This window comes from Neophocaena asiaeorientalis, unplaced genomic scaffold, assembly GCF_003031525.2.
Source record: "Neophocaena asiaeorientalis asiaeorientalis breed wild unplaced genomic scaffold, Neophocaena_asiaeorientalis_V1.1 scaffold478, whole genome shotgun sequence".
In the NCBI taxonomy this organism is placed as follows: Eukaryota; Metazoa; Chordata; class Mammalia; order Artiodactyla; family Phocoenidae; genus Neophocaena; species Neophocaena asiaeorientalis.
Window position 1 is genome coordinate 1,220,164 of NW_020173200.1, and position 16,081 is coordinate 1,236,244.

Here is a 16,081-nt window from a genome sequence, read left to right on the forward strand (position 1 = left end):
TATATATATATATATATATACACATACACATATATAAACAGTTGAAAATCTTTCACAGGTAAAGATGGACATTTTAAAGTACTTTCATGTTCTTTGATCCCTTCACAGGACCTTTCAACAATTAGTTTCGCTGAAAAACTTCATCTCCTCCTTTATCCCACACCTCAATATGCCCACATTAGCTTGCTCCTAGGGATATGACAGGGTATCTGGCAGCCTATTTGGTTCTTATTGACCCATAAGCTATTATTTGTTAATTGCTCTATTGATGCTAAGGACTAAACTATTTTGGTAGTGGAGAAACCGGAAGAAAGAAAAGTGGAATATAACATGAATCAAGCTATGTGATTTTGGGCAAGTCACTTCATCTGTCTGTGCCTCGAATATCTCATGAATGGTCTGACACCAGTTGTAAGATACAAAGCCTAAGTATCAAGGCTCAGCTCCCATATTCCCCAGCTCACCTTGGTGTACAATGTGTCTGCCAGGTCCAAATTTTTAAGGCCATAGAAGATATTAGCCAGGTAGAAGTAGCCTCCTGAGGTCCTGATGTGCTCTGTTCCAAATGCACAACTGGCGAAATAAATCTATAGCAGAAGGAAGAAAGAGAGTGCTTGAGTTTTCTTTGTAAATCATATATCTTATAAAGGACTTGTATCCAGAATCTATAAAGAACTTTTACAACAGCTCAGTTAAAACATGGGCAAAGGATCTGAACAGATAACATGTCACCAAAAAGATACACCAATAGCTAAAGCACATGAAATGATGCTCAACATTATTAGTCACTAAGGAAATGCAAAATAAAACCCACAACGAGATACATCTTCACACACACTAGAACTGCTCTAATCAAAAAGACAGAAAATAACACTTATTGGCAAAGTTGTGGCAAAAGTGGAACTCTTGTACATGCTGGTGGGAATATAAAATGATGCAGCCTCTGTGGAAAACAGTTTGGCAGTCCTCAAAAAATTAAACATAGTTTTACCACATGACCGAGCAATTCTATTCTTAGGTATATACCCAAGAGGAATGAAGACACGTCTTCACACAAAGACTTGTACACAAATGTTCACAGCAGTATTATTCATAATAGACAAAACATGGAAACAACCCAAATGTCCATCAACTGGTGAATGGTAAAGAAATTGTGGTATATCCAGATGATAGCAATAAAAGGAATGAAATATTGATATATAAACAACAACACGGGTGAATTTCAAAATAATTATGCTAAGTGAAAGAAGTCAGATGCAAAAGTCATCATTTATTTAATAATGATTTAATATAAATCATTCATTTATATTAAATGTCCTAAAAAGGTAAATCTAGAAAGACAGAAAGTGGGAATGAGAAATGACTGCAAATGGATATGTGGGCTCTCTTTAGGGTGAAAACTGGATTATGTTGATGGTTGCACAGCTCTAAGTTTACTAAAAATCATTGAATTGTACAGTTAATTGTACATACCATTGATTTTTATGGTATGTATCAATAATGCTGTGGTTTGGTTTGGTTTTTTTTTAAGTTAGGCTGAGCTTGATCTAATCCTTAACTATGTGACCCAGCTCAAGAGAGAGTGTGCTTCTGATTGATTTGTTGAAGGCTGTGAAGCACAGAGAGGAAACACAAATGAAGCAGTGCATTGGTCAGGCTCCTAGGTGGAAGTAGATGGCACCCTCACAAGTATCAGTATTCCCTGAGGCTAGTATAACGAAAGGATTATTTACAGAGACGTGGAAGGGGTACGGAACCAACAAGAGTTAGTGAAGCACTAGGGACTATCAGTAGCAAGAGACCATTTACAGTCCAAACTCCTGAGAAAACCAGGGGAGAAAGCAGGGTTACCAGGGCCCAGCAAGAGCTAGAGCTGTGGAGGAAGGCTACCTGACAGAAGCCATGGCCATGAGGAACACTGGCCCTGCAGGGACTGGGCTGGTGCGGAAAGGCAGCAGAGTAAATACCCCAACCTCTCTCTGCTCCCAGCTTCCACTCCTCTGCCATGGCTTTCACTCTCCAAACCCAGTGAGGCCAGAGAGCAATGGAGTCCACCGAGGTCAGCCTCCCAGGGAAGAGTAGGGCAGAGAATGCATTTGGCGTAAGGGGATATGGAGAATAACCAGCACAACAATGTTTCCAGCAAATTTAGGGGCATCGTGCAGTGGCAGGCAACCAGAGGGAGGGTTGCCCAGTGGAGAGGCTGAAGAGAGACCCAATCTGCATGGAGACTGCAATCTGATTCTAACCTCATCTAACTTTCAGGCTCAGGAACTCTTCCCTCCGGTAATACTGTCCAATACTGAAATCCTAACAGAAACCCCATGAACGTGGGAAGAACAGCTCAGTCATCACCCTCATCAACCTATCTAACATTGGTAAAGAGTTTTAGAGTTTATAAAGCACTTTCATATACCTCCAGCTCATTTAAATGTAATAACCACACTCTGTAGTAGAGACGTTCATGTTATTTATCAAAATCACAGCCAAAGTACTGCCCATGTTGGGCCCTCTTATTCATCTCTGCAATGACCCAATGAGGCAGAGACTATTTTATGATTACTGTCTTATAGGTGATGAAAGACGTTAAATAATTTATCCAAGTCTGTGTGGCTGGTGAAATGGCAGAGCTGGGACCAGGAGTAAAGCCCTGCTCTTAACCAGGATGCTCTTCTGCCTCCCTTTATCATCCCCCAAGCAATTGAGGCTTGGGAAGTGATGTGACCTGGACAAGGATGCACAGGCAGAAAGTGGAAAGTCTTGAATTCAGGTCGTTAGAATTGTGTTCTTGCTAATACTCCACCAAACAGACAGTTGTACACAGAAAGTTTCAGAGAAATGCTCAGTAAAAAGAAAACAACAACAAACAAACAGAGCTGTTCTCAGAAACAATCGGGTGTTATTAATTTGTTTACATCATTGGCCAGATGATAACGGGCTTCCTCATAGTTTTCCTTAGCCATGTAGAGAAGCCCCAGGTTCCGATGCAGTAAGGAGTGGGTGGCATGACAACATTCAGCTGATTTGAGGACTGTCCACTGTGCTTGGGATAGATACTCCTCAGCCTGGACGATCCGGCCCAGACCTGCCCAAAAGAAATAAAGATTATAATCCATATCCTAGCCACAGAACACATGATGAAATACGAGTCATCACCTATTCACTCATTTATTCATTGACTTGAATACTTACTGACACACAAAAACTTGTACGTGAATATTCATAGCAGCCTATTCATATTAGCCAAAATATTGAAACAGCTTAAATGTTGGTCAACTGATGAGTAAATATACAAAGTATAGTCTTTCCCTATTCATGAGTGGCATATTATTCAGGCACTAAAGGAATAAAGTACTGATACATACTACAACATGGATGAACCTTGAAAACATTATACTGAGTGAAAGAAGCCAGACACAAAAGGCCACACATTGTATGAGTTCATTAATATAAATTTTCCAGAATAGGCAAATCAGAAAGTGGATTGATTAGTAAGTGGCCCAGGACTGTAGGCATGGGAACCGAGGTATGACTGCTATTGGTATTGGGTTTCATTTTGGGGTGACAAAAATGTTCCCGAATTAGATGTGATGACGGTTGCACAATCTTGTGAATATACTAAAACCACTGAATTGTACTTTAAAGGGGAGAATTTTATGGTACATGAATTATATCTCAATTTTAAAATATATGTATATGTATATTTGATACTTTTTATGTGCCAGACCTTGTGTTAAGGGATAGGAATTCAAAGATGAATCAAAGCCATTACTCCAGAAAAATGTACAGCTTGGTTGGCGGAATGGAGACATGAAAACAAGTATATTTGTAATATAGTGTAAATGCAATGACAGTAACGTTATAAGGTTTGGAAGTGGAAGACAGTAGGAAGTGTTTAATTCTTTGGATGGGGTAGAGAAGGACAATGGAGTGGGGAGAGGCATGGTCAGTGTTATGGACTGAATGTTTGTGTTCCCCCCAAATTCATATGTTGAAGCCCTAATCCCTAATGAGACGGTATTTTGAAGTGGGGCCCTTGGGAGGTAATTAGGTCATGAGGGTGGAGCTCTCATGAATGGGATTAGTGCCCTTATAAGAAGAGACAAGAGAGAGATGATCTCTCTTTTGGCCATGTGAGGGTATAGCAAGAAAAGGCGGCTGTCTACAAGTTAGGAAGTGTGTTCTCACCAGACACCAGCTCTGTTGGCACCTTGATCATGGACTTGTAGCCACCAGAACTGTGAGAAATAAATGTTTGTTGTTTAAGCCACCCAGTCTATGGTATTTGTCATAGCAGCCAAGCTAAGATAGTCAGAAAAGTCTGAGCTAAGTTTTGAGGATGAATATAAGTTTTCTAGACAGTTAAGGGAGGGAGGGCATCTCAGGGAGAATTAACACATATGCAAAGTCATAGAGATATGAAATGGTGTGCTGTGCTTAGAGAACTATATATTGGCCTGTGATGCTGGGGCACAAAGTATAAGGGATCAAGTGGCAGGAAATGAGGCTAAAGAGGTAGGCAGGGCACAGATCACGGAGGGCGTAGGAAGTCGTGCCAAGGAGCTTGATGCATGTGGATAAAAACTAGAGGATTTTCAGAAAGGGAGTGATAACCGGATTTAGATTTAGAAGAGTCCTCTGGCACTATGCCAAGGAGAGACCAGAAGGGAGGAGGAAAAGGAAAACACTCACTAGAAGACTTTTGAAATAGTTCAGGCACGTACTAGACCCTGAACTAAGGCAGCGAATGAAGATGGAGTATATAAGAGAGACATTCAGGAGCTAGAATGGTTATGTGATTAACCATTTCATGTGGTTAAGTGAAAGTCACCTTTATTTCTAATATTCAAATACTCTTGACACTTAACTCTTTTTGTTTAGTTGTGAAAGAAAAAAAAAAAGGTCATGAAGAACCTAGCATGGGAAGGGTAAGCTGTGACAAAGTGAGAGAGTGGCATGGACATACATACACTACCAAATGTAAAATAGATAGCTAGTGGGAAGCAGCCACATAGCACAGGGAGATCAGCTCGGTAGTTTGTGACCACCTAGAGGGGTGGGATAGGGAGGGTGGGAGGGAGGGAGATGCAAGAGGGAAGGGATATGGGAACATATGTATATGTATAACTGATTCACTTTGTTATAAAGCAGAAACTAACACACCATTGTAAAGCAATTATACTCCAATAAAGATGTTAATAAAAAAAGACAAGAAAAAAAAAAAGAAGATACGTAATAGTTTCCTGCCTACACTTGCCTCCTAGGAAGGTTGTCAGAAGTGAGCAGAAAACTACTTTGAGAACGTTCTGCAGAGCAGGAGACATGCCCTGCGTGTGAAGGGTTCTGTGTGATGGGTGCTGCAGCAGAAATGGCATCAGTAAAGGGTCAGGAGATGAAGACACGGATCCCTCACAAGTCAACCTTCTGTTCTTCTTGTGCTTCCTCCCAGGCCTACTTCACATGTAAGCATTGCTTTATTCTGGCTGTAATCATACCTCTCTGAATTACAGGAGAGGTGAGGAAGAAGCAGTCAACAAGAGGTAACAAGTAACTGCCTGACCGACGCTCACACTAAAATGGGAAAATATTAGATCAGAATCAAGGGGCCATGGCCCATGATCCTGGCTCATGTTACTTAAATAGGCGAGCCACATTTTCCATCCGGGTTTTGCTTAAAAAAATAAGAGCTTTAGACTGAGGCCCTATCAAATTTAAGGAAGCAAATGACTCTTAGCTAAGACATTTATCTTGGGAAACAATTGGTAGGGGGCATTGATATATATTGGAAATTTACATGTTTCGTTGTCCAGTTCTCATTTACAGAGGTATTGCTGAAAAAAGGAAGGCCCCCAGGTCAAGCTGAACCACATCTAAACAAGCATCAGTCCCAAAGGAAAAAGCCTACTTTCGAGCAAAAAACTACAAGGCTGCATATTCAGAGAGCAGGGTATAATGAGGTGAGAAGAACAAGCTGTGACAAGCGGGTCAGAACTAAGATTGTGACCAGTGAGTGGGTAAGTTCAGGCATGCCCTCCTACATACAGCGCTTACCTGGAGAGGTGTAGGGATGGAGTAGAGGTAACAGAGACCTAAAGTTGCCAAAGGAAGTGCGACTATCCTGAAGGGTGACTTTCAGGGTATATGCAGTAGAGAGAGAAGGGATGGCTAATTCATGGAGCAGTGGTACTTGTCTTAAGGGTGAGACACAGCAGGCTTACACTGGGTTAGTGGCAGATCTGAGAGACATTATGGGGGAAGATTTTGCAGGACTTGTGGATGAAAGTAAAGGAGCACAGAATAAAACAGTCACAGACGATTCAAAGGTGTGGCTGTGAGGCACTCAGGGGAAGCAAAAGGAATCATTTACTGAGGGCCTGCCTTACCCTATGCCTTACACATGCCTTACACTAGGCTAGGCCATCTGCATCTGGGATTTAAGTCTGCCAACAATCCTGCAAAAGAAATATCAGAGGAGGAAACCGCGCATTCATTCAACCCTATATTCATCTAATCCGTTGAGTCTCTACCACTCTGCCGGATGCTCAGTGCATGCTGGATCCCTGACCTTAAAAAGTTCACGGTTGAGTGAATTCGTTACACAATAAAGAAACAAAAAATGAAGTGATAGGAAGGAAATGGACAGAACACAGTGATCAAAAAAGGCACAGAGAAACCTACTTTGGATGATTAGGGAACACCTCTCTGAGAATGTGGTGTTTAAGCAGGTACCTGAAGGTTGAAAAGAAATCCGCCATATGAGGGAGAAAACAGCATTCCAGGTGGTATGTGTGAGAGCCCTAAGGTAAGAGAAAGCTTGATGACTAGGATACACGGCTGGTAAAGAGTTGGAATTCGGGCTTCCCTGGTGGCGCAGTGGTTGAAAGTCCGCCTGCCGATACAGAAGACACGGGTTCGTGCCCCGGTCCGGGAAGATCCCGCATGCCACGGAGCAGCTGGGCCCGTGAGCCATGGCTGCTGGGCCTGCGCGTCCGGAGCCTGTGCTCCGCAACGGGAGAGGCCACAGCAGTGAGAGGCCCGCGTACCGCAAAAAAAAAAAAAAAAAAAAAAAGAGTTGGAATTTATTACCTAGCTTCTCCCGGTTCCAAAACACTAAAAACAGTGGGGGAAGATGAGTAAGGTGGCTCCTCCTTGAAGAGTTACTGAAAATGTCATTTCTAGTGCGTTAAAATTCCAAAGTTTTACTTTGAAAAAAAGTATGAATGCCTCTTATTTTTCCACTCCAGTCTGGAGGAATCTCTAAGGTTGGAGAGGCATGTCCACAGGGGATGTGATTTATTTAGACTTTCAAAAAGGTTGGCAAGGTTTTAAATCAGTAACTGTGGGAGTTAGAATGAAACCTTCCATTTAAACAGCACTTTTCTGCTTGCAAAGCACTTTCCTGTCCGTAATACATAAATTCATTTAAACCTCAAAACAATCCTGTGAAGAGGACTCAGATTCAACAAATGCTTACATAGTTCCCATTTAGGTGTCAGGTTCTAAGGAGTTTTTGAGTACCTTCCCTGCACTAAGTACTGTGCTGGATGTAAAGACACTCCGAGGAGAAAGAATAGACAGAGTCCCAGTTCTCCCTGAACTTATGGTCTAGTGCAGGAGAGGAACTTTAATTAAATAATGTCATAAAAAATGTTTAATTATTATCAAAGTAAGTGCCCAGAAAAAAGAAAGAGGTTTCTAAGTGGATACATAAAAAGAGACCTGACCCAATCTGGGGGTTTGGGAAAGGGTTCTAATCAGGGGGTGGTGACTCAAGCTGAGACCTGAAGGATGAATAGGAGTTAGTTAGGTGAAGGGGAGGGGAAGAGAAGTGGGGGGAGTGGCTAGAGAAGAACCTTCCAGAACAAGGAAGCATCACAGTGCTTCTGAGGAACCGAGAGAAGGCCAACACAACTGAAAGGGAGAGAGAAAAGAATGAGAGGTGAGGTGAGAGAATTCATAAAGGCTGGACCAAACAGGGACTCATAACTTGCTTTGGGAACTTGGTCTTTATTTATTGGAGTGACTTGGTCACATTTTGTTTGGAGACCAGCTTGGAAGGAGGCCAGGGAAGATGTGCAGAGACCAGCTGGCAGGTAGTAATCCAAATAAAACATGATGGGATTTAAGCTAGGGTGACTTTTCCAAAATCCCATAGCTAGTCAGTGTCAGAGATAAAGAGAGCCTGGGCTGTATTTCCTTGTCTGGTGTTCTTCCACTAGCTTGGGAGGAGGGACAGTCCAGAATGGGGAGTCAGATCTGAGTAGGGTAAAGAGGGCATTCTTGCAGCTAAGTGGCCTGGTATGAAGTCGGAGCCCAAACCAGTGAGGAGGGGGTCCATACAGAAGAGGCATCCCAGAATAGGAGTCAGAGCCCCCAAAACGAGAGGAGGGCATCTGCAAGGGGAAAGGATAGGATTGGAGATGGGAGGTTGGCTCATACAGGGTAACCAATTAAATATATAAATACATCAATGAAAATGGAAGCCAGCATTCTCACTGTCAGAAAAAGGAGCTATAAACATGGAATGGGAGAAAATGAGATTGAACCCTGTGGATTTAAATGTACTCCTATGGACCCATGATCATATACAGATACAGATGTAGAGACGGAGATGGAGATTTAGAAATAATGCGCATATACACCTTATTATATTTACACATGTTCCCTAATTCTGTCCATTGAGAAGCCTGGGAGCAGCCATACCTCAATAGCAACGAGTATGTCCAGTGCACAACTCTTGGCTTCTAAATTCCATTTCCTGCTAAAAGAACTCAGGACTCCTTGGAGGTATGTTCCAGAAAGCAGGAAAGTGATCAAAGAACAATGGGGAAGAATTCCCTGGCAGTACAGTAGTTAGGACTCCACACTTTCTCTGCCTAGGGCTCAGGTTCAATCCTTGGTTGAGGAACTAAGATCCCACAAGCCATGTAGCCAAAAAAAAGCACAATGGGGATGTGTTAAGGAGACACAGAAGCCAGTGTGATGGGCTGCCACTTGCCAAATCAAGGACAGTTTGAACATCAAATTAATGATAGTAATGGATTGTAACCCACTAAATAAAACAGGGAAACAACAGTCTATGTTGATATAAGTAAATAAATGAATTCATTGAAAATTTGTTGAGGAATGGAACTTTTATATAGTTCTAAATACCTCTCTATAAAATACTTATTCATTGCAAAGAGAAGAAAGGGTAACTTTACAGAGAAGAAGCCTGGCAGACACCACCTTAATAAAGTAACTTAAATGAACATCATCAATCATGGGACAAAAATAAAAACATATGCCAACTTATAGGATGGGATGAGAAGAACACAGCATCACTTCAGTGATATTCCTGCCAAAGACACATCACCTCAGTCCAGTCATGAGGAAACATCAGAGAAACTCAGATTGAAGGACATTTTGTAAAATAATTGGCCTTTAATCTTTGAAGGCATTCAAGTCATAAAAGTCAAGGAAAGATTGAGAAACCATTCCAGAATGAAGGAGACTAAAGACACATGGCAACAAAATGAAAAGTGTGATTCTGGACTCTACCCGTTTGCTGTAAAGATGTGATTGGGACAACTGGAAAAGCTGAATGGGGTCTGCTCAGTAGATTATCATGGATGATGGTTGTATTGTGGTCATGAAGGAGACGTCTCTGTAGGAAATACATACTGAAGTAGTCAAGGCATAGGGCATCAAGTAAGCAACTTACTCTCAGATAGCTCAGGGAAAAAGTTCTTTGTACTGTATTTCCTACAGTTTTACTTTTTAAAAAGTTTCTTTTTTAATAGTGGCTGTTAAGATATAAAGTAGTACTACAGTACCTAAAAGGCTATCGATGCTCAAAAATGTTAATTCCCCTCAAAAATGCTAATTCTCCTGTTGTAGCAACCACCATGTGTGACGTCTGTGCCCTGCTCTCAGAACTGCCTCTGCTGTCCATAGGAGCAGGTTCCTATTTTTGTGTTTGAACTATGTGACCCTGACACAAAGGTAGATACAGATAGATGCCGCCATCAAGCTGAGTCAACACAATTCTTTCTTCCAGGAATTTAACATTGGAAATCAGATGCTAATTAGTTTCTATAACCCACCTTGAACCTGGAGGATATGTAAATTCAATGTAAATTCAGCTACATCTGACATTTTGGGGTAGCTGTCTTCTGTAGTAAGAATAGGGTAGAAAAAGCTGGTCTGCAGAGATGGAAAATAAAGCAGATGCAGAGAGAGAAACCTAGAAACAGACACAAGAAACAAGACCCCAAGACCCAAGAGACAGAAACAGAGACCACCAGCCTTGGTTTGTTATAGCATTCTGAGTATAGTATCTCATGAAGTCTCACTTCCCTTAGGACACCTACCTCAGCGTCCTAATAAATTTCTTCCTTTTGCTAAGGCCAGCTAGAGTGGATTTCGTTCAGTTTTACCAGAAAGTCCATGACATCTCCTTCCCCACCTTGTGCCAAACTTTACAGCAATCCTGCTCTTCCACAAAAGGTATCTTGGTGCCACTGCCAAAGCTGGGTGTTTTGGCCACTGATATGACCCAGTATAGCACTTCTTACAGGCTCCAGGGGGTCTCAAGTCAGTTTCACTTACCAAGGCTGGCCTCGGCCAACAGCAGGTAAGCAGGTACCAGCTCTACTGAACTCAGGCCATGAACACTCATGCGGAAGCGAAGAGAGTGCAAAGCTGCTGGGACAGCATCTTCATGTTTTCCTTCAAAGATATATTTCTGGGCTACGGTGTAGCAAAATTCGATCAAATGCTTCTGTGGAAAAAAAAACCTAGACTATCTGAGACAGTCTAAGGGTAAAAGGCAATGGTGGATATAGGTACACCTGGAGATAGGGCTGATGACCTGCTCGAGAGCACACAGTGAGCCTGTCTGCATTGAGGCGGACATGAGACCCAAAATAGGTGATTAAAAAGGCAAACTCTGGACTGTGAGTTCCTCAAGGTCCAGGAACAAGTACCTTCTCATCTTAGGTTGGTGCTTGGCATAAATGAGTGCTCAATATAAAATTATTAAATGATTATTCTTACATTTTTAATAAAATTTTAGTTTAGCAAAGCTGTAGTGTCTCAGGACAATCTAAAATGTTCTGCCTTTCTATTTGAGTTAATTTTGAAAGAAACATATTTTACATAAAACCCAGTCTCTGCCCTCAGAGGTTATAGTTTAGTGACCTCGCACAGTACAAGCTTTTCCCTGGGCAGGTTCTCTGCACCCGTGAGTTAACCCTGCAACCGTCCTGTAAGCCCTACCTGCCGCTGCTGCAGCTGCTGCAGGCCATGCTGCCGTTCTTCCTCTGAGTTGTAGAAGGGCATGGAAGTGCGCAGGGGAATCAGGAGCTGACATATCTTCTCATGGATGCTGCCCCAATCAGCTCTTTGATGAACCACACCACTGACAACAAAAACACGGACTTCATTATCTTTACCTTTGGCTTGACCACTGATCCTCCTGGCCCTACTGCTGGCCCAGCCCTAGAAACTAGAAAAGTAAGCCCAACACAAACCAGGCAGGGAGCCCAAAGCCATTTCCGACACAAATCGCCTTTCCTTCACATGGTTATTGGGTGGCGGTGCAAAAACCAGGGGTGCGGGAGGATGTTGTTTCTACAGGCAGTTATATGTTGTGGTTATTCTGCTTTTCTTCTTCATTAATGACAACAAAGACAACTTTAACTCTGCATGGGTCTAAGGTCATTTTCAAAATATCTGAACACTGAAGCTGATGAATTTAAGGGTCTTTTTCTTAGGGAAAGGAAAGAAATTTACATTTGATGAGGCTCTAGGAGACACTTTCCCTATAATTAGTATATATACCAATTATAGGTATATATATATGCCAGTTATAAGTATATATAACACCATTGGCATTGTCTTCTGTGCTCTAGGAGGGCCATTCACATAGAATACACTGTGAATGCCTTCCAGTCCTAGTGGTGCAGCAGGTGGTCATGAAAGTAACTGTTTAACTTTTTGAAAACAAGACAAAATCATTATTTTTTTAAGGAAAGGAAGCACGGGTATCGAGAGTAAGTAGTTACTCTAGGCCTGTACTCCAAAGCCAGTCATTTTTTAGTTCTCCAGAGGGAAGCATTGTGGCAGTTTGGTATACAGCTTTTCTGACTGTTTTATATGCATATTTAGTATTTTTTAAACATTTAATTGGACAGCACAAATATAGAACATTTGCATCACTGCAGAAAAATTCTATTGGACAGCACTCCTACAAAGAATCTACTCCTATTCTTTTTTTTTTTTTATGGCCATGCCACGTGGCTTGCAGGATCTTAGTTCCCCTGACCAAGGACTGAACCCACATCCTCAGTAGTGAAAGCCTGGAGTCCCAACCACTGGGCCACCAGGGAATTGCCTCCTATTCCTTACATAATTGCCTCTATGAATGACTCCCAAGTCTATTACCTAATCTGACGCTTCCTCCAAATACGTTTATATAATTGATACATAATTGATATTGATATATAATTCACATACAATAAAAGTCATCCTCTTAAAGTGCACAGTTCAATGTTTTTATTATATTCATGAGGTCATATAGCCATCACCCTATCTAATTTCAGGGCATTTTCATCACTCAAAAAAGAAACTCCATTTATTCTAGCAGGTACTCTCATTCTTCCCTCCAACCACTGTTGCCCAGAAGCCACTAATCTATTTTCTCTATGCATGTGCCTGTTCTGGACTTTGCATATAAACGGAAACAGACAATATGGCTTTTATGTCTGTATTCTTTACTACTGAATACTATTCCACTGAATGGCTATATCATTTTTTGTCTATCCATTCATCAGGTGGTAGATATTTGGGTTGTTTCCAGTTTTGGGCTATTATTATTAATGAATATTTGTGTACAAGTTTTTATGCGAACATATGTTTTCAATTCTCTTGGGTACGCCTAAGAATGGAATTGCTGGGTTATACAGTAACTTTATGATTAAACTTTTGAGGACTGCCAAACTGTTTTAACATAGGTTGTACCACTTTACAATCCCACCAGTGATGTATGAGGGTTCCATTTTTTCTACATCCTCGTCAATGCTTGCTATTTTCTGTCCTTTTTTATTGTAGCCATTATAGTGTGTGTGAGGTAGTATATCATTGTGGTTTTATTTTGCATTCCCTTAATAACTAGTAATGTTGAGCATCATTTTATGTGCTTATTGGCCATTTGTATATCTTCTTTGAAGAAATGTTGATTCAAATCCTTTGCCCATTTTTTTAAACCAGGTCCTTTATCTTTTTATTTTTGAGTTTTAAGTGTTCTTTGCATATTCTGGATAATAGATCCTTAACATATATGATCCGCAAATATTTTCTCCAATTCTGTGGGTTGTCTTTTCACTTTCTTGATAGTGTGCTCTGATGCACAAAAGTTTTTCATTTTGATGGTGCCCAACTTATCTATTTTTCCTTTGGTTCCTTGTGCTTTCAGTGTCATATCTAAGAACTGTTCCCTAATCCAAGATCACACAGATTTACAACTATGTTTCCTTTGAAAAGTTTTATGTTTTTAGCTCTTATATTTAAGTCTTTTTGAACATGGTGTAACATAGGGGTCCAAATTCTTCTTTTGCATATGGATATCCAGTTATCCCTGCACCATTTGGAAGTGACCATTCTTTTCTTAATTAAATTGTCTTGGCACCCTTGTTGAAAATCAGTTGACCATACAATTAATCTACAACTAAGGAGACAAAAATATACAATGGAGAAAAGACAGTCTCTTCAAAAAGTGGTGCTGGGAAAATTGGACAGCTACATGTAAAAGAACATTCTCTAACAAACACCATATACAAAAATAAACTCAAAATGTATGTAAGACCAGAAACCATAAAACTCCTAGAGGAAAACATAGGCAGGAACACTCTCTGACATAAATCACAGCAATATTTTTTTGGATCTGTCACCTAAAGCAAAGGAAATAAAAGCAAAAATAAACAAATGGGGCCTAATTAAACTTAAAAGGTTTTGCACAGCAAAGGAAACCACTGACAAAATGAAAAGACAACCTACTGAATGGGAGAAAATATTTGCAAATGATATGACCATCATATATAATCCATCATATATAAATAGCTCATACAACTCAACATCAAAAAAACCAACAATCCAATTAAAAAATAGGAAGAAGAACTGAGTAGACAGTTCTTTCCATAAAAGGCATGTAGATGGCCAATACGCACATGAAAAGATGCTCAACATCACTAATCATCAGCTAAGTGCAAACCAAAACCACAATGGCTATCATCAAAAAAGAACACAAGTAAATGTTGGCAAGGATGCAGAGAAAAGGGAACCCTCATACACTGTTGGGGGAAATGTAAATTGGTGCAGCCACTGTAGAAGACAGTATGAAGGATTCTCAAAAAACTAAAAATAGAATTACCATATGACCCAGCAATTCCACTCCTGGGTATATAGCCAAAAAAAACCCCAAAAACATTCATTTGAAAAGATACACACACCCCAATATTCATAGCAGCACTATTTACAACTGCCAAGATATGGAAGCAACCTAAGTGTCCATCATCACATGAATGGATAAAGAAGATGTGACATACACACACACACACACACACACACACACACACACACACTGGAATACTACTAAGATAAAATGAATGAAATTTTGCCATTTTGCCATGCAGCAACATGGATGGACTTGGAGGGTATTATGCTAAGTGAAACAAGTCAGACGGAGAAAGGCAAATACTGTAATGATATCACTTATATGTGGAATCTAAAAATTACAACAAATTAGTGACTATAACAAAAAAGAAGCAGACTCATTGATATAGAGAACAAACTAGTGGTTACCAGTAGGGAGAGGGGCAATATAGGGGTATAGGGTTAAGAGGTAAAAAATACTATGTATAAAATAAGTTACAGGGATATATTGTACAACATGGGGAATATAGCCATATTTTATAATAACTATAAATGGAATATAACCTGTATTTCAATTTTTTAAAACTGCAAAAAAAAAAAGAAAAAGAAAAAGGAAATCAATTGGCTATAGATGTATGTGCTTATTTTTGGACTCTCAATTCTATTCCATCAATCTATAGGTCTGTCCTTATTCCAGTACCACACTATCTTTATTACTGTAGCTTTGTAGTAAATTTTGAAATTGAGAAATGTGAGTTCTCCAACTTTGCTCTTTTTTGAGATTTTTTTAGCTATTCTGGGTCCCTTTCATTTTCATATGAATTTTAGGATCAGAGTGTCCATTCATGCAAAAATGACAATTGGAATTTTTACAGGGATTGCATTGAATCTGCAGATCAAACTGTTTCATATTAAGTCTCCCAGTCTGTGAATATGAAATATCTTTCCACTTATTTAGGTTTTCTTTAATTTTGTTCAACAATATTTTGTATCTTTCCAGTGTAAAAGTCTTGTACTTCTATGGTTATTCCTTTATTTAAAGTGCTATTGTAAATGGAATAGCTGTCTTAATTTCATTTTTAGATTGCTCATTGCTAGCATACAGAAATATAACTGATTTTTGCATATTTATCTTGTATATCCTGTAACCTTGCTGAATTCACTTATTAGCTCTAATAGTTTTTTTTGTGGGTTCTTTAGGGGGTTCTCTATATAAGATCATGTCATCTGTGAATAGAGGTACTTTTACTCCTTCTTTTCCAAGCTGGATGCTTTTTATTTCATTGTCTTCCCTAATTGCCCCAACTAGAACCTCTAGTACAACGTTGAATAGAAGTGGTGAAAGTGACATTCTTGCCTCATTTCTGATTTTACAGGGGAAAGATTTTATAGACTTTGACTATTAAGTATGATGCTAATGTCGTGTTTCTCTATGGTTCTTTCATAGATACTCTTTACCAAGTTATAGAAATTCCTTTCTATTCCTACTTTGTTAAGTATTTTTATCATGAAGGGTGTTGGACGTTGCCAAATGTTTTTTCTGTATCTATTGAGATGATTATATGATTTTTTTCTTTATTCTATTAAGATGATGTTTTATATTGATTGATATTCATATGTTGAACCAACCTTGAATTCCTGGGAGAAATTCCATTTGGTCATGATATAT

General features: G+C 39.9%; 1 protein-coding gene across 2 annotated transcripts in view; it reads right to left on the reverse strand.

The window, feature by feature from the left end:
• ZMYND12 (zinc finger MYND-type containing 12) overlaps positions 1 to 16,081 on the reverse strand; it is a 33,136-nt gene that overhangs the window by 11,285 nt on the left and 5,770 nt on the right. Inside the window, exons 2-5 of one of the 2 annotated variants that reach the window (XM_024744761.1) lie at positions 11,260 to 11,401; positions 10,591 to 10,762; positions 2,916 to 3,085; positions 465 to 587 (exon numbers count right to left, since the gene is read on the reverse strand). In XM_024744761.1, coding sequence (XP_024600529.1) covers positions 465 to 587; positions 2,916 to 3,085; positions 10,591 to 10,762; positions 11,260 to 11,401 — 607 coding nt within the window. The remainder of the gene's footprint in view (positions 1 to 464; positions 588 to 2,915; positions 3,086 to 10,590; positions 10,763 to 11,259; positions 11,402 to 16,081) is intronic. The other variant, XM_024744762.1, reaches the window with a different exon arrangement.